Here is a 26232-nt window from a genome sequence, read left to right as displayed (position 1 = left end):
TCAGGCTGGCAGGGGGCATTTGGAGGCAAGCAGGCCGGCAGCGGGCGGGGGGGGGGGGCGACCAGTTGGGGGCGAGCAGGCCGGCAGGCAGAGTGGTTAGAGGCAATCAGGCAGGCACGCAGGTGAGCTGTTAGGAGCCAGTAGTCCCGGATTGTGAGAGGGATGTCCGACTGCCGGTTTAGGCCCGATCCCTGTGAACTGACAGTAGGACATCCTTTGAGGGGTCCCAAATTGGAGAGGGTGCAGGCCAGACTGAGGAACACACCCTCCCCCATGCACGAATTTCGTGCACCGGGCCACTAGTCATAATATAATAGAATGAACACTTGGACTAGAACTCAGACAACCTAATTAGAGTCTTATATCTGCCAGTGCTGGGAGACCTCACAACAAATTCTAAATATAGTTATAATTTGGATACCTATAATATTCAGTTCATAATTTACCAAGGTAATGGCAACTAAGCCATACAGAAAAAAATACACTTTTTTTTTCCTGAAAAATTGTGTGCCAATTAAAAAAACTCTTTTCAAGATATTGACACATCTGGTGTTTTATTTATTTTATCTTCGCAGAAAACTTTTTCCTAGAATTTTTTTTTTATTGAGGGCTTTTATTTTACTCTTTATTTTTATTAAATTTATTGGATTCTTGTGTCCCAATCTAGATTGGGTTGCTCTCTCCACTTTTTCCAAGCAGTCATTCTGGGTTCTCTTTTCAGCATCTTCCTTGAGATTTCCTTCACCGCTCTCTTTTGTTTTGGATCTACTATTGCTTGCATCCCATATCTTTACTTTTATGTCATTTGTCCCCTCTTTTTGATGGAATATATCCTCCAGTAGATTTCTGAGAAAGTGCTTATGGAAAGTACTACTTGTTTGTGAAAATCAATGTCTGTACTAGCAAAATTTTCTAACCTCATCTTTCTAAAAAAAAAAATGTATTTTCATTGTTTTTAGGGAGGAAGGGAAAGGGGGAGAAAGATAGAAACATCAATGAAGAGAGAGAATCATTAATCAACTGCCTCCTGCATGCCCCTCACTGGGGATTGAGCCCACAACCCAGGCATGTGCCCTGACTGGGAATTGAACCGTGACCTCCTGCTTCATAGGTTTGCACTCAACCACTGAGCCATGCTGGATGGGCTCTAACTAACTTCATCTTAACTGAAGGTTGTTTGAGTGGTAGATAACTATATTGTCTTCTACTTTCTGATGTTACAGTGAAAAAAGTAGATGTCATCATTGTTATGCCCAGAATTCAAGATCCCCAAGAAACCATGCCAGGGAGTCAGTCCGATGCAAAAGCAGAAGGTCCTTTATTGAGTTAGCTAACCCGACCCGGACCTCCAGTCGACGCAGCGACTGGAAACCGAGTGAGTCCCATGTGAAAATCCGGGCTTTCATAGTGAGGGGAGGGGAGCTGGCTGTGGCCCTGCCGATTGGCCAGGCGCAAGTCGGGTCTTGTTACACAGGATGTGGTCATCTCTATGGCGCGCACATCCCTTGCTTGTCATTGGTTAGTTCAAAGAAATCCTGGGCGTGGCCAGCAGGGGCCTGGGCTCGGGAAGAAGGCACTTTTCTGAGCACATGGCCTCTGCCCCAACATGGAGGATCCAGGGTAAGATGGAGGGCGTAGCCCTCGCCCTTTCATTCCCCCCTTGTCTTGGAACTTCCGGCTCAATCATGAGCCGGACTGCACTTCTATTTCACTGTCGCTAGGGGCCCGTAGTGAGTTCACAGAACTATCAACTGAACTATTTTATACACTTAACAAATGGTCCGGTGGAAGGGAAAGAAACCATTTAAGCTTTAACAACTTCTATTGAAATAGGATTTTTCTTCTTAAAATTCCTCCATGGCTATTAAAACCTGAGCATTGCCAAATTTTGGAGGAATTACATAAGGAGAAAACCATATTGATCTACTCTAAGATTTTCTGACTTTCCTTGCTAATTTCTTTTCATGGATTTTAAACAAAACAGCAACTATTGGCATTAAACTTTCTTTCTATGTATAATCATGCTCTAGACCGTTTATCTAAACAGGCCTTTCCCAGCTTTACTAACCCTGACATGGGCATGATGACTCAGGCCTGCAAGCAGTACACAGGCTGCCAACTGTCAACTGTCTTTTAACAGAGACCCAAAACCTGATGAGCATCCTTTACTTTTGGGGGTCACCCCCCACAGTTCCCTTCCAGGACAGCCAACACACACTCAAGCCTGCAAGAGAATTAAAGGTCAATATAACATATCAATACAATAAAACATGATACTAGACATGTGATCCTATGAATTGTCCTTGTCATTTTGGAGCCATGTCCATGAAGGCGCAGGCATTATCTAAATCTATTTAATGTTACCAGCATCACGCAGGTCGAGCACGCCGTAGCTTGAGCTTGAGCGGGTTGCGTGGATCTCGATCGATGCTCCATTTGGTGATGAAGTCTTTCCGGATCGTGGAGGGGTCCGCTGACCGGACGTGAGTGTGATGAACCCAGGTCGCGACGCCGTCTACCTTGAGAGCAGTGGGGGTTGTCAGCACCATGGTGAAGGGACCCTTCCAACGTGGCTCAAGGGTCTCTCGATGATGCCTTCTGACGTAGACCCAATCTCCTGGTCTGTGTTGATGAGGAGTTGGGGTTGGGCTGGTCTCATAGATGGCGCGGAGGCAAGGCCAGATGTCCTCGTGTGCCCTTTGGAGCCCTCTTAAGGAAAGAGATAGTTCTTGATTTTCAAATTCAGCGAGTAAGTCAGCTTTAAGGTTAGGAATGATAGGGGGTGGCCTGCCAAACATGATCTCATAGGGAGTAAAACCCAGGGTGTAAGGGGAGTTCCTCACCCTGTAAAGGGCATATGGAAGGAGAGCCACCCAGTCCCCGCCAGTCTCCATGGTTAATTTGGTAAGGGTCTCTTTTAGAGTTCTATTCATTCTCTCTACCTGACCTGAACTCTGGGGTCTATAAGCACAATGTAATTTCCAATTTGCCCCAATAGCCCTAGTTACTACCTGCGTTACCTGTGAAATAAAGGCTGGCCCGTTGTCGGATCCTATCATAGCAGGAAAACCATACCTGGGTAAGATGTCTTCCAGCAGCTTCTTGGCCACCGTCTGAGCTGTTTCGTGCTTGGTTGGGTATGCCTCTACCCAGCCAGAGAAGGTGTCTATGAACACTAAAAGATATTTATAACCATACTTCCTTGGTTTAATTTCAGTGAAATCGACCTCCCATTGTGCTCCTGGTTTGGTGCCTCTGAGCCTGGTCCCTCTTTCATTTGATCCGACCCTTGCATTTGTAAGTTGGCAGGTCTTGCAGGCAGACACAACCTGATCTATCTTGGTATTCTGCTGGTGAATTTTGATCCTGGCATGTTGGATTAAGTCCTTCATTTTCCGGGTTCCCAGGTGAGTGGATTGGTGCATATGTTTTAATATCGTGTCCCCGAGCCAGTCTGGCAGTATAAGTTCTCCTTCTGGTGTATGCCACCATCCCTTTATTTCCTGGGCTCTGGGGAGCTTTCTGATACTTCGCAACTCTTCCTGGGAGTACTTGGGCTGGTCTGGTAAGACTGGGTCCCCTGGGTCTGGGAGTTGTAAGGCCATGGTAGGGACCGAGGTAAGGGCTACTGCCTTTGCAGCCTGGTCAGCCTTTTGGTTGCCTTTCGCTACCGGGTCATCAGCTCTTTGGTGTCCCTGGCAGTGGATTATGGCTAGCTTGGCAGGAAGCCATAAGGCTGCGAGCAGGTCGAGAATTTCCTGCTTATTTTTTATTGTCCGTCCCTCTGCTGTCAATAGCCCTCTTTCCTGGTAGATTGCCCCATGAACATGAGCTGTAGCAAATGCATAACGGCTGTCTGTGTAAACATTAAGCCGTTTTCCAGCCCCCAGTGTCAGTGCCTTGGTGAGTGCAATGAGTTCTGCTCTCTGAGCTGATGTCCCAAGGGGCAGAGCCTCCGCCCACATGGTGTTCGTGTCTGTGACCACCGCTGCACCCGCATACCTGCACCCGTTCCGCACGAAGCTGCTTCCATCCGTGAACCAGGTGGCCTCTGCATCCAGGAGGGGCCGATCGGTCAAGTCCTTCCGAAGTCCATGTACCTGCTCCAGGATTCCCGCACAGTCATGTAGTGGGGCATCTAGGTCAGGGTCAGGTAGCAGGGTAGCAGGGTTGAGGGCCGCACTGGGATGGAACCGTACTCTAGGGGGGTTGAGCAGCAAGCTTTGATAGTGGGTCATGCGAGCATTGCTCATCCACCTATCGGGAGGTTGTTTTAGGACCCCCTTCAATGGCATGCGGGGTTGTGATCCAGATCTCCTGTCCCAGGGTCAGTTTGTCAGCATCCTTGACTAAGAGCGCGGTTGCCGCAATGATTCTTAGGCACGGTGGCCAGCCGGCAGCTACGGGATCCAGCTTTTTAGACAAATATGCTACTGGGCGACTCCAGGGGCCTAAAGCCTGGGTTAAAACTCCTTTTGCTACTCCTTTGCACTCGTCTACAAAGAGGCGAAAGGGTTTTGTAATGTCTGGTAGGCCCAGGGCTGGAGCAGCCAAAAGAGCTTTCTTTATCTGATTAAAGGCAATTTCTTCTGTCTCTGTCCATTTAAAGGCCTTCCCCTCCTTGGTGGCTTCGTATAGGGGCCTGGCGATCTCAGCAAAACTCGGTATCCAGAGGCGGCAATAGCCAGCCGATCCTAGGAATTCCCTTACCTCCCTCCGGGAGGTGGGAGCAGGGATTTTCAAGACTGTCTCTTTTCTAGCATCTGACAACCGCCGCTGTCCGCCCTCCAGTATGTATCCCAGGTAACTCACCCTCTTTTGGCATATCTGAGCCTTCTTCGCCGAGGCCCGGTACCCTAAGGTTCCTAAGGTGGCCAGCAGATCTTTGGTCCCTTGCTCACAATCTTTGGCTGTATCGGCAGCAATCAGGATGTCATCTACGTATTGAAGAAGGGTGAGATTGGGGTGTTCCCTCCTGTACTCACCGAGGTCTTCATGCAGCGCCTCGTCAAAGATGGTGGGTGAATTCTTGAATCCTTGGGGCAATCGCGTCCAGGTTAATTGTCCACTGTAACCTTCCTCAGGGTCATGCCATTCGAAGGCAAACAGGGGTTGGCTTTGAGGCGCTAGCGGCAGGCTGAAAAAGGCATCCTTCAAGTCTAATACAGTATACCAGATTCTAGAGGGTGCCAGAGAGCTTAGGAGAGTGTATGGGTTAGGAACGGTTGGGTGTATATCCAGGACTCTTTTATTTACTTCCCGGAGGTCCTGAACTGGCCGATAGTCATTCGTATGGGGCTTTCTGACTGGCAGGAGGGGGGTGTTCCAGGCAGATTGGCATGGAACCAGTACCCCTAGGCTTCGCAGTCTCCGGATGTGAGGCTGGATTCCCTTCCGAGCCTCCTGGGACATAGGGTACTGTTTGACTCTCATCGGGCCTTCTCCTGGTTTTAGTTCTACCAGCGTTGGGGCCCTGTGGGCGGCCAGCCCCACTCCCCCCGTCTCTGCCCAGGCTGTGGGGAATTCTTGCAGCCACCTGTCCATATTGTTCTCTACTGGGGGCGCCCCCTGGTGGAGGCGATATTCATCCTCCAGTCTCAGAGTCAGAACCTGGATGGGGTGGCCTTCGCCATCGGTGACCTGAGGCCCCCCTTGTCTGAAGGTTATTTGGGCCCAAATCTTGGTTAGCAAGTCTCGTCCTAATAGGGGGTAGGGGCATTCTGGTATTACCATGAAGGAATGGGATACCCGGCCCGTTCCTAGATCTACTGTTCTTCGGGTAGTCCATGAATACTGGCTCATGCCAGTTGCCCCTTGCACCCAGGACTTTTTGCTGGCTAGCTTCCCCTGAGGTGTGCGGAGAACCGAATGTTGTGCTCCAGTGTCGACAAGGAAGTCAACAGGTGTCCCCTCCACTTTAAGAGTTACCCTGGGCTCGGGGAGGGGATCCGAACCCCGACTTCCCTAATCACTCAGTCCTTCCAGCTCCAAGACCTCCACCCGGTCTGTCTTGTTCCCCTTTTTACCGGCCTTCTTTGGGCATTCTCGGACCCAGTGCCCTATCTCTTTGCAGTAAGCACACTGGTTCTGTTGCAGCTTCCTTTTCCCGTCCCGGGCAGTTCTCTTACCTCTTTCTTGGCCATTAGCGAGCTGGCGGAGGTGGCGGGTCCGCTCCCCAGGGGACTCCATGGTGGTGGCTAGCAGAATCTTGGCCAGGTTTCGAGTCTGCTTGTCACTGGCAGCCACCATGACGCGGGCTTGCCTCTCCTCAGGGGGCTCTCGGTTATTGAACACCTTCTCTGCTACTACAAGTAAATCCTGTAAACTCTTTTCTCCTAATCTATCTATTCTCTGTAGTTTCTTTCTAATGTCCATGGCTGACTGGTTTATAAAACTCATGATTACAGCTGCCTTATTCTCAGGGGCTTCTGGATCCATGGGGGTATAGGTGCGATATGCCTCCATGATCCGTTCTAGAAAGGCAGCTGGAGACTCATCTCTTTCCTGCTGTACGTTCCCTACCTTGGTCAAATTGGTGGGCTTTCTAGCAGCCCTGCGGAGACCTCCCATTAGAGTCTGACGGTAGACCAAGAGCCTCTCCTTACCTTCTGCTGTGTTGAAATCCCATTCAGGCCTAGTTAAGGGAAAAGAGACATCTATCTGGGCCTGGTTTGTGGTTGGATTTCCGTCTACACCGGGAACCATCTTTCGGGCCTCACTGAGGATCCTTTCTCTCTCTTCCGTCGTGAACAGAACCTGTAAAAGCTGCTGACAGTCATCCCATGTGGGCTGATGGGTGAAAAGAACAGAATCTAGCAAGTCAATAAGTCTCCCCGGTTTTTCGGAGAACTTAGGGTTCTGTGCCTTCCAGTTATAGAGGTCGCTAGTTGCGAAAGGCCAATAAACATGGGGCTGGTTGCCATCCGCATCTGGAGGTCCAGCGGCTCGTAAGGGCAGGGTCTTGATAGTGGAGTCGGGTGCTGAGACAGACAGCTCCCGCTGAGCTCTTTGCCGGGTGAGAGGTGGGCCTCCTACCGGAACCGGAACCGCGGCCATTCCTGGAACCCCGCCCCCAGCCATTCCCGGAACCCCGCCCCCAGCCATTCCCGGAACTGCGTCAGCTTCCCGCGACGGGGTAGGATCGAATCTCTCCGGCATCCTGTGGAAATGATACGGGGGAGGAAAAATTAACTCTTCTCCAGTTCCCTCCTGCAAAACCGGGTAGGGGGGAGCTGGAGCTGACGGCAGGGTGGCTTTCTTCTCCTTCTTCTCCGCTTCCTGTAAGGCAAGAATGGGTTCTGGCTCCGGAGGGTGTGGAGGTAGGAAGGGCCTAAGCCAAGGTGGTGGATTTTCCACGAGGTCCTGCCAAGTAACAATGTAAGAGAGTTGACCAGGATGTCCCTCTTTGGGCTGGGAGACGACGTCCCTAACCCGGCGAATGGTGGGGAGATCGAAAGTCCCCTCCGGCGGCCACCCAACATTAAAAGTTGGCCACTCCCTAGAACAAAAAGTCCGCCACCGGTCCTTCTGGACCTCCGCACTGAGGTTGCTGGCCCTTCCCTTTACCTCTTTAAAATGATCGACCATAATGCTTAAAGGAGTAGTTTGAGCCTGTCCCATAACGTCCATCCAGTAAATCCACAAAATAAAACCGAAAAAACACAACCACAGACAACTAAGGGGCCCGAAAATATAGTATTCCAACTCCATGGAAGCGAAACCAAAACAAGCTTCCAACTCCATGGAAGCAAAAACCGAAAACGACGGCTGTGTGCCAACCAGCGGGAGCGACCCGACTGTCTCAGATTAAGGGGTTTCCTACAGACCTTCCGACTCCGCGGAAGCAAATTTTCCCCTCTTCAGATGGAGGATCGGAGAGCCCCCCGACTCTCCTCCTGCCTGTCTCAGATTAAGGGGTTTCCTACAGACCTTCCGACTCCGCGGAAGCAAAGCTATACCCCTTCAGATGGAGGATCGGGAAGTCCCCCGGCTCCTCCCGCCTATTGATCCCGTGCATCCACTCAGATCATTATTACAGGCATTTACAGGCATTTACAGATTTCAGAAGTGAGCTCACACAGGATAGATACAAAACAAAACTCTCGACACAAACAAAACAAGACCTACCGCGGTCAGTCAGGCCCTCCGGACTGGGAGTCCCCTCAATGGTGTTGGGGATCCCGGCGAGCCCCCAAAATGTTATGCCCAGAATTCAAGATCCCCAAGAAACCATGCCAGGGAGTCAGTCCGATGCAAAAGCAGAAGGTCCTTTATTGAGTTAGCTAACCCGACCCGGACCTCCAGTCGACGCAGCGACTGGAAACCGAGTGAGTCCCATGTGAAAATCCGGGCTTTCATAGTGAGGGGAGGGGAGCTGGCTGTGGCCCTGCCGATTGGCCAGGCGCAAGTCGGGTCTTGTTACACAGGATGTGGTCATCTCTATGGCGCGCACATCCCTTGCTTATCATTGGTTAGTTCAAAGAAATCCTGGGCGTGGCCAGCAGGGGCCTGGGCTCGGGAAGAAGGCACTTTTCTGAGCACATGGCCTCTGCCCCAACATGGAGGATCCAGGGTAAGATGGAGGGCGTAGCCCTCGCCCTTTCAATCATGACTCTTAATAATTTCTATATGACATTTCCCCCCCTCTTTTTGAAAACTTGTAAAATGTCTTATTTTGTTTGTTTTTTCTGTGTTTTGAAATTTAAAAATAATGTGTCTTACTGTCTTTGTATTTTATCTTAAATATTTGGCATGTTTGGAAAACCCTTTTGATCATTTCTGGAAAATATTTTTTAATTTACTTATTAATGATTATTTCCTTTCCATTTTATCTTCCTATCCTTCAGATTTGGACTTTCTGGATTTGTCTTCTACTATTATTACCTTTTCTTCTACCTTATTCTCTTTTGCTTTCTTTCCTAGATGATCTCCTACAATTTATCTTCCAACACTTTTAAATTTCTGTCATTACAAAAACATTCTGAGAGCACTTCAAAATTATTTGACTATTCCTTCCTCATAGTATTTTTCTTCTTTTTAAAAATTTATTTCTAAAATGTCACCATTTCCTTCAAGTTGCACTATAGTCAAACCTCAGTTCTCAAATGTCTCACATCTTGAACAATTGTTCACAGAAGTTGTTCACAGAGAAAATGTCTCCATTTTTTAACAAAACTTCAGTTCTCATCCTGACAACCCTTTCATGCTCACAAAATCCATCTCTGGGGCCACAAAAAAAAGGAGCAAATGCAAGTCAGTTTACAGCTAAACCTCCTGTTGTTTGCATCTCAAGAAATTGTGCTGTGAATATTTTTGTGGGTTTTTGTTGTTGTTTTTGTTTGTTTGTTTTGCTTCTGTTGCTGGAGAAATGATTAGCACAATTTTAAAACATAAAAAGGCCATCAAGTGTGCTGATGTTGCTAATGGTGTGATAGCACTCACAAAACTGATCACAGGCAATTGAGGAGGTAGAAAAACTGTTACTGATTTGGATAAATGAAAAGCATTTCATAGGCAGTGATTTGTGAAAAAGCAAAGATGCTGCACCCCTGGAAGAGAGCTGAAAGTTATTCCTTAAAGCTAGTAGGGGTGTTTCAATAAGCTTAGGAAGAGAAATATTTGTTTACATATTAAAGAGTACATTAGACATGTACTGTATATAAGAAGGGTTAAAACAGGGAATCATTTAGGGCAGCGGTTCTCAACCTGTGGCGGTCGAACGACCCTTTCACAGGGGTCGCCTAAGACCATCCTGCATATCAGATATTTATATTACGATTCATAACAGTAGCAGCATTACAGTTATGAAGTAGCAACGAAAATAATTTTATGGTTGGTTCACAACATGAGGAACTGTATTTAAAGGGCCAGAAGGTTGAGAACCACTGATTTAGGGGTTTGGAACAGATTAATTCAATTTGCATTATTCTAATGGGGAAAATGATTAGGTTTTCAAACATATTGCTTCTTTTTATTCATTTATTTTTAATATAGTTTTATTAATTTCAGAAAGGAAGCCAGAGGAAGGAGAGATAGAAACATCAATGATGAGAGAGAAGCATTGATTGGCTGCCTCTTGGAGGACCCACTGGAGATCAACCCTGTAATCAGGGCATGTGCCCTTGACCAGAATTGAACCTGGGACCTTTCAGGCAACAGTCCGAAGCTCTATCCACTGAGCAAAACCAGCTAGGGTCAATATTGCTTCTTGAACAGCCTTCCAGAACAAGTTCAGTTGAAGAGCCAAGGTTCCACTGTATTTCTACACTTAGGCTTCCTAGGGGTTTTTCTCAAATGTTTGGGTAAACCTTGATTATTCATAACTAGATCCCCAATGCATGGAAATTCATGCGAGAGTAGGCCTTCCTTCCCCCAGCTGTGGGCACCAGCTTCCCTCCAGCACCCGGGACCCTGGCTGGCTTCCCTCGGGCCGTCTTGCAAGCACCTGGGACCCCGGCTAGCTTCCCTCCAGCCCATGCTTCATCAGGAACGACATCCAGAATGATGTCCGGAAGATGTCCCATCTAATTAGCATATTACTCTTTTATTATTATAGATTGAAAATTGTAAATAAAAAAGGTCTGATTTGAAGTTCTGAGCACGTTGGGTTGATTTTCTGTAACTACTTATGTACTAGCTTGTGTTGACTTCTCTACAGAAGACATTCAAATTTCCTGCCTGCCATGAATGTTGATGCTAACTGCTGGGAGCCAAAGAGTAGTCAGAGGGGCTTTGAAGGGAGGGGGGGTGGTTCAGCACCCAAGAAGCAAATGTCCATTCTGTTAGGTCGGAGAGAGCCCAGGATCAGGATCGGATACATGCAGACATGACAAGATAATGGACTTCCCCTGGAATTTCTCACAGATCAAGGTGCCAGACACAGATACCAGCTTCTTCTCCCTGAATTCACATACCCCCACACAGATAAGAACTTCGTCCTGAATATTCCGCCCATTCCCTGCAGCAGAGAATTCCTCAGCTCATGTCTCCGCCCCTCACCCAACTGCAGTATAAAAAAAGCGCCCCCCTCCCTGTTGGCGTGAATCCACGTGCCCTGTCCTTGGGGTACGTGGGTCTCCCGGGGACGCAGAATAAACCTTTTCCTTTCCTTTCTTTTCTGATTCACTGGACTCTATTTCTTGCACCGCCTCCTGAGCCACCTAACCTAACATATTCAATTCTCTTTATTTTTGCTATTCTAATCCCAGATAAATGTGTATGGTATTCTCCAATCCAGAAGACCTTTGTTTTAACTGTTCCAGAAATCAACTTTTCTTATACGAGGATGGGGAAATGTGACACTGCATTCTATTTTTTAAACAAATTTTTGAATTATTCTCTTTATTTTGCACCATCTTCCTCTCCACTTCCAGACATTTGATGTTCCGTTTCCAGACATTTGAGGTTTTGCAGTGTTAATTGAATTGGTTCTAGGCTTTTCTCACCTGTGTTAGGATTCCTTTTTCTCTCCTTTGCTGTCACTTTTAGCACCCATCCATCTTCCTTTTATTTTGTGAGTTTATGACTTAGAAAATAATACTTTAAAGTTTGTGAGTAGATGAAGGAGTGTGTGGGCCGGCAAGAAGTAAAACCAGCTGTATGCAATCAATCCAAAATCCCTATCTGCAAGTCCAGGAATATGAATTTTTGTTTTTCTATTTCCTTGTTTTTCTGTTTGTTTATAATTTACTAAGATTTTATTTTTTACCTATTACATAGCTACTACTGAAATAGGAATTTTAGGAGTAAAATAGGACAGGTTTAGGAAATTTTGGAAATTTTAGAAATTAAGGGGACCATGGAAGAAGCACAGGGCTGCAGAGCAGCAGAAGGTATATTTCCATAGAATAGGGGAGCTAAAAAGCTGCAACAGAAACATTTCCATAGAATGAGGAAGCTGGGAACAGCAAAAGGTCTATATTTACAACATAAAGGGAATGAAGCCCTTCATCCAGAAGAAGAAGAAGAAAACCCAAAGGGAATAGGAAAACAATAAGGAAGGAGGTTCGACCTTTGAGCTCAGGAGTTACTATAGCAACCAGTCTAAGGGAATAGTGACCAATCAGAAGGGATATCAAGGCACAAAGATCTGCAGCCTTTATAAACCCTAGGGAAAAGGAACTCTGTGGGACTCTTCCCCCTCCTCACATGGGAGTCTGTACTTGTTCTTTAATAAATTTCCACCTTTGCTATACCACCGTCTATCTGTGAATTCATTCTTCAATTCCCAAGGACAAAGAACCTGGGACCAGTTTGCCCAGGGGAACACCGCGTGTTCCAGTCCAAAAATTCTGCTTCACTACTATATATATTAGACTGTCACTATATTTTATTTATTTATATTTGTTTCTTTTAATTTTTTAATTTATCTTTATTGTTGAAAGTATTATAGATATCCCTCCCTCTCTTTCTCCTATTAACACACTCCTCCATGCTCCTGCCCCCTCCCCAAGCCTTCACTGCACTATTGTCTGTCCATGTGATATGCATATATGCATATAAGTTCTTTGGTTTACTTCTTCCCGACCCCCCTTTCCTCTAAAATATGTCAGTTTGTTGCATGTTTCAATTTTTCCGGATCTGTTTTGTTCGTCAGTATATCTTGTTCATTAGATTCCACATATAAGTGAGATCATGTGATACATGTCTTTGATTGGCTTATTTTACTCAGCATAATACTCTGAGGGTTCCTGCATGCTGGGTGTGTTTCCCTGTCCCAGAGCTACTCCTCTGAGTGACCCAGAATATTGCCCTGCCCTTAGCTGGGCAGAGATGCTTGTATGCAGTCCAATGGGATCAGCTGGAAACCTGGAGTTTCTATTACTCTCTCCTAAGGGGAAAGTACCAGTCAGGTTCCCAGGACAGTGCAGTGCTTGGCTCCACATCCACACCAGTGACTGATGCTTCCTGAGACTGTTCAAACCCCTAGGCTTGGCCTCTGCTGCTGTCTCCTACAAAAGTCAGGATGCAGGGTGTGGCAGGCAGGGCACCTGAGGGTGGAGTGGGCTGTATCACCTAGGGCAGGATTTTTTTCCTTTTTCTGGGCTGTGGTTTCTGGAAGTGGCCAGGGCCTCTGAGGAAAATGGCTGTTTCAGTTTGGGTAGGTGTGACTGAATGCAGGTCTCCAGGCCACCTCTTTTCCATGTCTCTCCCCAATGCTTCCCACTCTAATCTCTCCTCAGGCAACTATGGTCTGCACCATCCTCCCTCTGCTGAGACCTTGGGTGAGTAGCTGCAAATGAAGATCCTGTGCTCTGGATTTTAAAAATAAGAAACAGAAAAACTGCAGGTTTAACTCCTACTGGCTCCACACTCCCCAGTAGCCAGAAGCTCTGAAGCCTTTAACAGCTGGATGTTACCTGGGTCCTGGGTCGCTGGTCTCAGCTCTGGTGTTCCAGGCCATGGAACCCAGTCTGGGTAGATTAGATGTAGATATAGATGATTAGATGAGATAGATAGAGATAGAGATAGAGATAGAGATAGAGATAGAGAGCTAGATAATAGGTAGATATAGATAGATAGATATTCTGTGGTACTCAAGATGGTTAGTAAAAAAAATTTCCAAATTTGTGGGGGAAACACTGCCTATTCAATCTACCTCTCAGTGTTTCACAATACATATTAGCACATCACAAGCCTCTGAATTCCTGCAAGTATAAAATTATTTAACTTTTTAATGTTTCCCAAATTTATTTGATCATGGAACTATTTTTTATTTATTATAGCAGCTACTCACATATCACACCATTCAGAGAAAAGTTATGTTAGATCATCTTATTATTCAGTACTGCTGTTGGCTTATTTAGTTTATGTATACTTTATCAAGTATTGAGTGTAATGTGTTAGTCTCCTTATACTTATTCTAACTGTGCTTCTTGCTTTGTGTTCTCACAAACATCACATTAATGGGTGCAAAACTTGGTTCATTATTATTCTAAACTAGAGACCTGGTGCACAAAATTCGTGCAGGGGGGTCCCCTCTGCCCGACCTGTACCTTCTCCAATCTGGGAACCCCCAGGGCATGTCCTACTGATGGCTTAGGCCTGCTCCCTGTTGTTCTCTGCTCTCTGCGGACCTGCCTGCTTGGTGCCACCACAGGCCCTGGTGTCTGCTCTCTGTGGGGGCCTGCTTGCCCTTCGCCACCAGGGCCAGGGGCAAACAGGGCCCTGCTGTCTGCTCTCTGTGGGGGCCCTGCGGGGGACTGCTTGCCCCTTGCTGCCACAGCCAGGGGCAAGCAGTCCCCGCAGTCTGCTGTCTGCTCACTCTATGCGGGGGATAGTCCCACCCTGCCCCTGGCTGCTTCATGCCTGTGCACATAGGCCCGGAGTGGCTGGGGGTTGTTCCAATACCCCAGCCGCTCCAGACCTACAAGCAGGCCTACAGGCTCAGAGTGGCCTGGGTCCTGAGGACACCCGTCCCCAGGACCCAGGTCGCTTGTCGCCTGCGTTCATGTAAGCAGCTGCCCCACTCCAGATGCTCGGTGCCTTTGTACGCAAATTAGCCCTCCATCTTTGTTGGGTTAATTTGCATACTCACTCCTGATTGGCTGGTGGGCATCATGAAGTGATGGTCAATTTGCATCTTTCTCTTTTATTAGTGTAGATATATACCTTTATAAAAAGAAGTTGGCTGAAGTTAGTTGATAAAATAATGAATATTTTAGTTGGCATTTTTTAAAAAAAATTTATTGACTTCAGAGAGGAAGAGAGAGATAGAAATATCAATGATGAGAGATGTTAATGTAAAAACATTCAAACCTGTAAGGAATTTTTCTAAGTTTATTTGAGCCAAACTGCTGACAATTGCTGGGAAGCAGTATCTCAAGGGATTGGGATAATGCTCTGGAGAATGGTGGTTTCTCATCTATTTTTATACATTGCAATCAAAGTAGTGGACATAGGCGGGTTACATGAAATTCATTGGTGACAGATTAGAGAGGCAGGAGAAAGCAAAGCTGGGTGGGGGGGTGGACCCCTGGGATTGGATAAAAAGTAAAATGATATACACTTACTTAAGTGGGTACAGGACAGTTAACAGTCAACAATTAACATGATAACAATAACAATGAAGGAATTTGTGGTATCTGCCCTGGCGCCCAGGCACATTAGGTTGTACCCCAAGGGGCCCAGAAGAAGGGAAGTTACAAGTTACCCAGACATTTCAAGGATCTATTATCATAGATGCAAAAAGACAGATAGGCTCAGTTAAGGTAAAGGTTGACCTTGTCAGGGAAGATACTAGCCTAGGAGGTGACTACCCACCATAACTGTTTTTAGTTAAAGTTTAATTTCAGACTATCCTTTGTGGTTATTTTAGGTCTTTGAATTTGAAATACTGCCATGCAGGCCTTCCCTGAGTTTGTCAGGTTAGCATGTAGCCCGTTTCATCAACAGAGAGAATCATCAATTGGCTGCCTCCTGCACACCCCTACTGGACATCAGGCCCTCAACCTGGGCATGTACCCTGACCTGCAATCAAGCTGTGACCTCCTGGTTCATAGATGATGCTCAACTCCAGAGCCATGCCAACTGCGCTAGTTGGCAATTTTTAACTATTCAATACTTATCAGCTATTATTCATTTACTGCTGTTTAAGTTCATGTCTATATTAGTCAGGCTTTCAAAGTTATAACTTCTAAATATCTACTTTGCATACTTGAATGCATAATAAGTGGAAAGTAAGCTGCTATAGTATGAATATTCATGTAAAAAATTTACGGTACATAGAGGCAAAGAGCAGGGTCTAGATTTAGACTACTAGATTTTAGGCCTTGCTATACCACTTACTAAGTACAGTAGGTCCTCGGGTTACATCAGAGATCTGTTCCTACAGCACGACGTAACGCGGTTTTCAGTATAGTTGGAACCCACCTACATAAGCACCTATGTCACTCACATGGAGCACATACACAGCAGTAATGAAGTGAAGCAATAAAAAAAATTAAAAGAGAGATAACAATTCCTGACCTTTACTTGTAAATAAACAATAAAAAACATAAAGCAGATATGTACATATGTTGAAATGACGGAACATTATTTTTTAATAAATAAATGGGAGATGACGACGTAGCCACGAAACGACATACGCCAAATCCAACGTAACCCAAGGACTGTCTGTAATTACCAGAATTGTCACATTGCAATGGTTGCTCAGTGATGACTTATTGTTAACATTACATTCAGGCCATTTTTAAATTAATGAGAATGCTTGATGAATTGATGAGGTTAATAACTTGGGGGCAACACATTTTTATAATGTTTAACTCCTTTAGTGACATCAGTTCATCTTGCACAAAGAATTTCTCTCTTTCACACTCTTTTTTATCTTCACTAGTAGTCTATTGGGCTGCTTTGGAGAAACAAGTTTTCACAGAGTAGACAAGAAACTCTTAGATTATCTAATCAGATATCCTGCTAAATACAAGTATAGGATAATTAAGCTTTCAAAAACAATAAAATATTTTTTATTATTTTTGTTTAGTAACAGAAATTTTATTTATTATGTTATTTATAGTCTTAAGATGGGTTTAATTTTTTTCTTAAATATTTTAAAATGGAGTGATGTCACAGGCCCCATGTGAGCGGATTTCAACACTTGCAGCTGCCTGGAGAGAGGAGCTGGTGTCCTACCTCAGAGCCGTGGAGTCGCCGCCCGCCGGGGAGGACCAGCCGCCGCCGCCCAGGACTGCGCCCTTAGGGAGGAGGAGGCGAGAAGATGGCGGACGACCCCACTGCTGCGGATAGGAACGTGGAGATCTGGAAGATCAAGAAGCTGATTAAGAGCTTGGAGGCGGCCAGCAGCAATGGCACAAGCATGATATCATTGATCATTCCTCCCAAAGACCAGATTTCACGAGTAGCAAAATGTTAGCAGATGAGTTTGGAACTGTGTTTAACATTAAGTCACGAGTAAACCGCCTTTCAGCCCTGGGAGTCATTACATCTGTACAACAAAGACTCAAACTTTATAACAAAGTACCTCCAAATGGCCTGGTTGTTTACTGTGGTACAATTGTAACAGAAGAAGGAAAGGAAAAAAAAGTCAACATTGACTTTGAACCTTTCAAACCAATTAATACATCATTGTATCTGTGTGACAATAAATTCCATACAGAGGCACTTACAGCACTACTTTCAGATGACAGCAAATTTGGCTTCATTGTAATAGATGGTAGTGGTGCACTTTTTGGCACACTCCAAGGGAACACAAGAGAAGTCCTGCACAAATTCACTGTGGATCTCCCAAAGAAACATGATAGAGGAGGTCAGTAAGCCTTGCGTTTTGCCCGTTTAAGAATGGAAAAGAGCGTAAACCGGTTTGGCTCAGTGGATAGAGCGTCGGCCTGCGGACTGAAAGGTCCCAGGTTCGATCCCGGTGGGGGATGTGCAGGAGGCGGCTGGTCGATGTTTCTCTCACATCGATGTTTCTGACTCTCTATCTCTCTCCCTTCCTCTCTGTAAAAAATCAATAAAATATATTTAAAAAAAAAAGAATGGAAAAGAGACATAACTATGTTTGGAAAGTAGCTGAGACTACTGTGCAGCTGTTTATTTCTGGGGACAAAGTGAATGTGGCTGGTCTCGTTTTAGCTGGATTTGCTGACTTTAAAACTGAACTAAGTCAATCTGATATGTTTGATCAGAGGTTGCAATCAAAAGTTTTAAAATTAGTTGATATATCCTATGGTGGGGAAAATGGATTCAACCAAGCTATTGAGTTATCTACTGAAATCCTCTCCAACGTGAAATTCATTCAAGAAAAGAAATTAATAGGACGATACTTTGATGAAATAAGCCAGGACACGGGCAAGTACTGTTTTGGAGTTGAAGATACACTAAAAGCTTTAGAAATGGGAGCTGTAGAAATTCTAATAGTCTACGAAAATCTGGATATAATGAGATACGTCCTTCATTGCCAAGGCACAGAAGAGGAGAAAAATCTCTGTCTAACTCCAGAACAAGAGAAGGATAAATCCCATTTCACAGACAAAGAGACAGGACAAGAACATGAACTAATTGAGAGCATGCCCTTGCTGGAATGGTTTGCTAATAACTACAAAAAATTTGGAGCTACATTGGAAATTGTCACAGATAAGTCACAAGAAGAATCCCAATTTGTGAAAGGATTTGGTGGCATTGGAGGTATCTTGCGGTACCGAGTAGATTTCCAGGGAATGGAATACCAAGGAGGAGACGACGAATTTTTTGACCTTGATGACTACTAGGTAGTCGACATGGGTCCGGCAAAATGTGCCTCACCCTCCAGCATCCAACCCAAGGAGCATACCCGTGGTGGAATCCAAACAGATCCCTGCCTTACAATTGGAACATTTCTAGAACTTAATCCATGAGCATTGGATACTGAAAAGAAAACGGAAACAAAACCAGATCCAACCCTACACTTTGGTTTGTCATGGTGTCAGCGCAGCAGCAGCCTACAACTAAGTTCCTAAATGCCACTTTGGACTAATTTAAACAAGAATCCCAGTTTTTACTTTTACTTGATGGTGAAATTGGTTGCTCTTGTATTTTATGAAAAAAAAAATGATTTTTTTAACCTTCATACATAGAAGCAAAAATACTTTAACTGCTGGAAACCTTCAAAACTTAATAGACATGAGATCATACTGATTTGTTTCTTATTTTGATTGGAAAAAATTAAATTGCTGCATTTCGCAGTGACCCATTTCCATGGCATTCTCAGCTTAGACTGCATAAGAAGAAATATATGTGGTGAAATGTTGGAATCATTTCTCTCTCGGTCTCTTGTTTAATGTTGAAAGGGTGAGCTAATAGGCAATTTCACTCCCTCACACTACCCGTCCCCCCTCCAGACTGTTAGTTTCGAGGATGCAAATTGCATTGTCAAGTCAAGCTGACACATGAAGCATCGGGCCAGTGCACTGTTTCCTTCCATGTGTTTTGCAGGCAAATTTGTGCCGGGGTTTTGGGAGCCCTTAGATCCGTTGCTTTGACAAGGGCTCCCATAATCTTAGCCTAAAACCAGTTTGGGATGCACATGTTGGGCTTCTGTGCTATTGCTGGGAATGGGATAAATAAAACATGCAATTTAAGTGGAAGCAAAGAAATTTAAAGATTATTTTATTTTGTTTGGGTCTGTCCTTGTTAAAGGGGAGATGGTCGTGTTTTCCTTGCGTTGGATGGCATGAGATTATGTGAATATTTTTATTTTTTAAAGATGAACTGCAAGGTTCTTCATAGGAACAACAGATAAGACATGTGTGACTGCATGTAATTTTAACCCCTGACCTCCTGGTGGGGTGGGAGCATCTGTTTCAAATATGGGACTTGCAAGTACCTCTCATAGGAGAAAACATGAGAGGGGGGGTGGGAAGGGCGGGAAGGGATGGGACACAGCTTCTGGCACCAGGACATAACCATGTTGGGTCCACAAATGGGCTTGAAAACCTGAAGCTCATGCTTCACAGCTGGGCTGTGCGTTGGGACTTGACCCCAGCTGACATGCAAGGTCATCATGTGCCCGAGGTGGTGACAGTGAACAAAGTGCATTGGATGTGCCGAGTGGTAGCAGTGGACAAAAGTATACCAAATGGACTTTGAAGGGCCAAAGGTTTTAAAAGTCAATTGGTATCACCTCACACTGATAGGGTAGTGGGGTGCATTTGGTTTTCAAATTGGGTACTTTCAACACTTTAGTGCCTGACTGCTGTTCTTCATTAACTTGACTCAGTCACTCGTAGCTTTATTGGTCTGAACCAGCTCCTTGTTCCTAGGTTGCAGACCTGCCTATCGTTCCAATAATCCTGTTTCACTTGAATGAAGGGAGTATGTCTTAAATGTAAAGTTTTTGGTTCTCACACTGTACTCTGAGGTCCAAATGACTGCCTGTCGATGTCTCAACCCCCAATGAGAAGAGTCAGTTCTTTGGTATTCACCAATGCGGGAGGCTTCACTGGAACAGGCTTTTGCTTTGGGCTCTGCTATTTGTTTGCAGAACACCGAAGAGCGAGCAAACATGCCCTCTTCGCAGCAGTACCTTAGGGTTTTGCCATTGTAAATGGGTCTGATGTGATAAGACAAGACCAGAGAAATTGGATGTAAATTTACATTTTTGACTATGCTTATTGTTTCACATGATACATTTAGGGTATACAGCTCCTTTGGTAGTTTTTATTTTTACTATTTAAGTTTGGAAATGATGCCAAATTTTTGTATTTCTTTAATCAATGTGTTCTCTTCAGTGATATATATTGCATTATATATTGATGTGTGTATCAATATATACTGATATGTATTACACTTAACATACAAACACATCAATATGAGGGGGTAAAAACCATAGCCTTTGCATTCTCTATAGTCTCTACAGAGAGATCCTAAGCAGCAAAACCTTGGTGTCGTGATGTACAGAAATGGAGAAGAGTATTAAACCATATTTAAGAATAAAAAAAAATATATTTTAAAATAATTTTTATTTTTTAATTACAGTTAACAGAATATTATATTAGTTTCAGGTATGCAACATAGTGATGAGGCATTTATATAACTTAATAAGAGTACTACCCATCAGACACCATACATAGTTATTACAATACTAGAGGCCCAATGCATGAAATTCTTGCATGGGGGGGGGGGTCCCCTCAGCCCAGCCTGCACCCTCTCCAATCTGGGACCGCTGGCTCTTAATTGCTCACCTGTCTGCCTGCCTGGTCGCCCCTAACTGCCCGTCCCCCCCAGCTAGCCTGGTCACCCACAACTGCCCCCCCTCCAGCCTGGTCACCCCAAGCAGCCTGCTGTTCAGTCATTTGCTTGTCTCTCACTAATCCCCCTGTCGGCCTGGTAGCCCCAAACAGCCTGCTAGTCAGTTGTTTGGTTGTCCCTCACTAACTCCCCTGCCAGCCTTGTCACCCCACGCAGCCTGGTGTTCAGTTGTTTGGTCATCCCTCACTAATCCCCCTGCCGGTCTGGGGTCTGGTCATAGGCAGCCATCATTTGAGGGCCTGAGGGTTAATTTGCATATTACTTCTTTATTATATAGCATTATGGACTGTATTTTCCATGCTATATTTTACATCCCTGTGACTATTTTAATAACTGGCAGATTGCACATCTTAATCACTTTCCCTTTTGCACCTATTCTTCCCAACCTTCTTCCTTCCTATCTGGCAACTATCATGAAATCTTTTTACACAACAAAAAGCTTACAGTAGTTTTCATGGTCACTTTCATAAGGAGAAACTCTGATCTACAACCCACTGAAGAATAATGATTACAACAAACAAGCAAAATCTGAAATAACTTTTTAATATCAATGTTTCTATGTTTCTATAAACCTGCCCCTAAGTTTTACCATAAAGATAAAAAGAATTAGAATAATAATTGAATAAGAATCATCAATGGTGGGTATATAAGAGGGGCACTGCACATATGCTTGATGCTGGGCCCAACTGCTTTGGTTATTTAGTTGAAGTTATCCTTGCTAACAGTTTAACACTGAAGAAGACAGCATTTGTTTATCGCAATAGGGTTCTTTATTTTTTAGTGTTTTCCTCGAATGTCAGTATAATTATAAAAGGAGAATTAAGGCTGTTAGACATGCAATAACTGAAAGCTTTTTGACAGTACAAGTCTATGGCTGATAAATGTCCACTGACGCTTCCTGTGGTGTGCTCAATGAAATATAATAAATCAACTAAAAATTGAACAAGTATTTTGAAAAATACAAGGGTCATAGCAGAATAACTAGCTGTTCTATCCATCTCAATTACACTTCATCTATTGTTGGGGATAGTCTTCAGGCTCAGTTGAGTAGACATTGACATTTATTTATTATCATGAGCAGCAAAATATTATTCTTATGGTCTTAAAAGTACTCTTTTTAACTTTTATTGATTTCAGAGAGGAAGGGAGAGTGAAAGAGAGCTAGAAACATCAATGATGAGAGAAAATCATTGATTGGCTGCCTTCTGCATGTGCACTTGACCAGAATCAAACCTGGGACCCTTTAGTCTGCAGGCCAATGATCTATCCACTGAGCCAAATGAGCTAGGGCTTAAAAGTACTTCTTTACCACAGATACAGTGATGTCTGTCAGCTTTCTTTATTATAAAGGTAACTTTTTCACCTTTGTAATTAACTAATTAGTAATTTATAGGTAGCTATTTTGAGAGTGTATATCCTTCTCCCTAGCACGCTTAAAAAAAAAAAAAAAAAAAAAACCACACAATTAGAATGTACTGATGAGTTTTCCTGAATCAGTTACTAATATAGCTATATAAATCATGATTTTCTATCAATCCTCCATTTGTTAGGTGGCATTTTATTGGTTTTATTTTTAGTAAGTCATTATTTCCATTGATGAGAAAGAAATTGTAATGGGTTGCATTTCTGTGATGTCAACCACACATTAAAACTTACTTATAAGCAATATTCAGGTTCTAAGTTTTTTTTGGTTTTTTTCTATATTTTTATTTTAAAATGTCACATCCTAACTGGACTGATGTGAATTAGTTAACTGATAAATTATTTTGACTTGCTGGGAAGAAAATAATTAATCAATATAAGCCAGGGTAAAAGTTATTTAGTACATTAATATATTAATTATAATTATGAAGCTTGGAATTCCAACTCATTTTGTGTGTCTTTTCCATAATATTTTGCAGTGAAGCTTATTATCATTATCATGATTATTACCTTCCTTTTGCCAACCATAGGAGGCTATTTGTGAAGTAATTTGACTACTTTGAAATAAAGTTGCTTTTTTACCAAATGTCCCAGTTAGGCTCAGTAAGGATTCCACTGTGATGATTAATCAATGACTAATTAGAAATAAACTAATTTTACACGATTTTTATAAATAAATGGGGAATAAATATCTTCTGGACATTTTGGTGAGGTAGAACAAAAAATATAGCTTCCCTAGTTTTAGAGTAATTATATTCTTAAAGAATATAATAATTTATTCCCTTATACATTTAGAGACTCATTTTTAAATGTTTGCTATTTCAAAATGCACATAGAATTCTTTGTTATGCTTATTACTAAACAATGCAATATTTCTATGACATTAGAATGTAGTTTTCCAACAATTTTTCTGGCAATGATAAGTACTAAAATTAACTGACAATGACAATTTATTTATTTATAAGTAATAACTTGTTAAATAATCATTGCCTGTTCTAGTTCATTGAGGTTTAGAAGAGACTTCCCTTAAGCATAATATAAATATTTTTATAATGTTTTACTCCTAGATTTCAAAAGGTTTAGATGAAATGGTTTTTGAAAATATTTAGGTACCATAAAATATGGTTATATTAGAGCTCTCACAGAAAGAAAACAATTCCATTCTGGCTATTTGAAACAGAAAACAAATTTATTAAAGAATATTACGTAGTTAATGGAATTGTTAGAAGTGCCAGATATGTGGACTTGAAAATAAGCTTCCAGTAACAATATGAGAACCACACTGTAGGACTGGACATATGAGGAAACTGCTGCTGCTGCCACAACTGTTCTGCCCACACACAAGTTCCTAGGAACTCAAATCTACTTTGACTGCTATAATTCATTGAAAAAACTGGATGTGTTTGGGTTGGGTCTGGACCCCTCTGCTAGGGACAGGACCTCCTTGGAAGCAGGAACTGGAAGAAGACACAAGCAGCCGCAGGTAGGTGGGACATGCTTTATTGCAAACAAAGCAGCCAGCCATCGCTGTTCAGGAGCCCATTATACTAGCTCAAACAAATGAGGCTTCTTGCCAATTGGTGACATCAGTGTTACACAAAACAGGTGGGTTACACAAGAGTGCACCTTTGCAGTGTGTATACTGATACTGCTGTGTCATTGCCTGTGTGCACACGTATGGCAAATGGGCCTTTAACATCTGGTGTTCTCTTAGTCAGGGCCCCCACAATTTGCTGCTACTGGGGCCAGAACAATGCATGGCCCACTTAGAGCCAGTTTCCTCACACTGCTTGATTCTGAAGTCTCAAGTTGATGAATCTGCAAAATCATACTAAGTGCAGCCTCGCTTAAAGGCAGACCAGGAAAATGACATTTTCTGATTCTACATTGGGAAAGTGGTCATCAGTATGTGGGACACCATCAAAACATGAAAATGGTGTTCAAATGATGGGAAGCCTCAAATGACAGATAACATCTATATGCAATATTCTACAAAGAAGACACACTTGCTTGCTACAAAGTGGACACACACGCATGTGCACATACACATCCCCACTACATAAAGAACAGAAAGGCCCAGAGTTCCAGTTGTTCTGCTTGGTAGCTGGATGGCTTGGATAAGATAGCTAACCTCTCAAAGTAAAGGTCAAACCTCACATGGGACATATGAAGCCCTCCTTCTTTATTTTGTAAATATAGACCTTTGGCTGCTCCCAGTTCCCTTGTCTTATGGAAATGTAACCTTTTGCAGCTTTGCAGTCTGTTCTTTTTCCATGGACCCCCTTACTTTAAAAAATTCCCTAAATCTGCCTACTTCACCCCTAAAAATTCCTATTTCAATGTGGTAGGAGTGGGACTGTTTTATACAGGATGGAAAGTGTAGATCTCAATAAGTTTGGATGAGACCTGAAGGAGGAAGGATACTTCCTGGGTCCTGAGAAAAGTCAGGGTGTGGGGTCAGTGCAGGAGACTGTTGGGTGATTGGCCAGGGAGGCACAAATGGCGGCCAGTAGTGCAGAGCATTGGGAGCGACAAAATGGCGGCCAGTAGCCCAGAGCACCAGAGGCACAAATGGCGGCCAGTAGTGCAGAGCACTGGGAGCGACAAAATGGCGGCCAGTGAATGGCCAGTAGTGCAGAGCACTGGAGCGACAAACTGGCGGCCAGTAGCCCAGAGCACCAGAGGCACAAATGGCGGCCAGTAGTGCAGAGCACTGGGAGCAACAAAATGGCGGCCAGTAGCCCAGCGCATCAGAGGGACAAATGGCGGCCAGTAGTGCAGAGCACCAGGAAGCAAGTGTAAAACACCACTGAAAACTAATTTCTGTTTTTTAACTGCGGAAAAGTGGCCTCATTTATGAGGCCTCCAAAAATTAGATAGGAACTCGCTATTAAGCGCTCAAAGGGAAACCAGACTATGCCTGTTGATAGCTGTCCGAATGTCTTTGAGCGAGCTAACCCTCAGTACAGTTATGGTGGTTGAGTGCCCGCGCAGTCTGAACTCTGTCCTGGCATTCGTAGAAACCCTGCCTTTCTACCAGGCAGTGTGCACAGGGGGCAGTGGGCATATTCCCGCCGGGCTGGAAGTCCAGCGTGGGAACTGATTCCTGATATCGTGGTGCACCATGGGTATGCAAATCACAGGCGGTGCTGGCCTGGGCCGCAACACCAGCTGTCCCATGGGGCTCAGGGCTGCGCCTTAGCGACCCTGACCATTGCTCTTCCTTTCTTCTCTATGGGTCCGCCGGGGACCCCGAACTGGGTTTGCCTGGAGAGTAAAGGCGTTTCCTGACACTGAGGCGCAGGGGTTAGCTAACTTTCACAGGTCACTCAGCTGGTAAGCGGCACAGTGGGCTGACAGTTTTGTACTGTTCCAGCCTGGTGAGCTCTCCTCCTCCACCCAAAAGCTCCTCCTAGTGACCCAAACACCCCTGACCCAACTCCAGCCAACCTCCATTCCTTGGACGCCTTGGTTGCACCCCTTAGTCTAGGTTCCAAGCCAACTATTCACTTCTTGTAAGTCTTTTTAGGTATTTTAGTGTTGATCCAGCTGCATTAGGCTTATTTAGTTATTTTTTCACTTTTGATCAGAACATGATTATATGGCCTTTGGAGGGGCGGGTGAGTGGGTGGCTGAGACTGAGCCCTGGAATAGTTGGGGAAAGGCAGAAATAAAAAGACAGGACAGTAGTAATTATTCACACTGACACAAGGGAGAAAAAATACTGAAATTTATTAATTTATTAATAAACTGTATTAATAAATATTAACAGAGCTTCAATTACACATAGTATCAAGCAGTCTAACGTATGTAATTTAAATCCCAAAAGGAGAGGAGAGATAAAATCGGACCAGAAATATTTAGGAAATATTGTTTAAAATTTTTCCAATTTTTACAAAAATGAACAGCCCATATGTCCAGGAAGCTCAGTAAATCCTAAGCAGTATAAATATCCCAAACTGCCACACCTTTGGATTTTTAAATTTGGAGGAATGAATTACAATATAACTCTGTGGAGAGTTCTTTGTAAATTTTAACTCCAAATCTCCGTGAACTGTGCTACTGTGA

General features: G+C 44.1%; 2 protein-coding genes across 2 annotated transcripts; one reads left to right on the top strand and one right to left on the bottom strand.

Moving 5' to 3' along the window:
* Window positions 1–3980: 3980 nt before the first annotated feature.
* On the bottom strand, window positions 3981–7620 carry LOC118653442. The gene is given in 2 exon segments (XM_036304152.1): window positions 3981–4138; window positions 4813–7620. Coding segments are annotated over 2 exon segments (2871 nt in total). The 3' UTR covers window positions 3981–4075.
* A 9032-nt stretch (window positions 7621–16652) lies between these two features.
* LOC118654284 (eukaryotic peptide chain release factor subunit 1-like) lies at window positions 16653–18856 on the top strand. The gene is given in 3 exon segments (XM_036305609.1): window positions 16653–16856; window positions 16859–17307; window positions 17502–18856. Coding segments are annotated over 3 exon segments (1314 nt in total). The 5' UTR covers window positions 16653–16714; the 3' UTR covers window positions 18225–18856.
* The last annotated feature ends 7376 nt before the right edge of the window (window positions 18857–26232 follow it).

Source organism: Myotis myotis, unplaced genomic scaffold, assembly GCF_014108235.1.
Source record: "Myotis myotis isolate mMyoMyo1 unplaced genomic scaffold, mMyoMyo1.p scaffold_m19_p_4, whole genome shotgun sequence".
Taxonomy (NCBI): domain Eukaryota; kingdom Metazoa; phylum Chordata; class Mammalia; order Chiroptera; family Vespertilionidae; genus Myotis; species Myotis myotis.
Note: the sequence above shows the minus strand (reverse complement) of the source record. Positions and strands in the feature narration are given on the sequence as shown.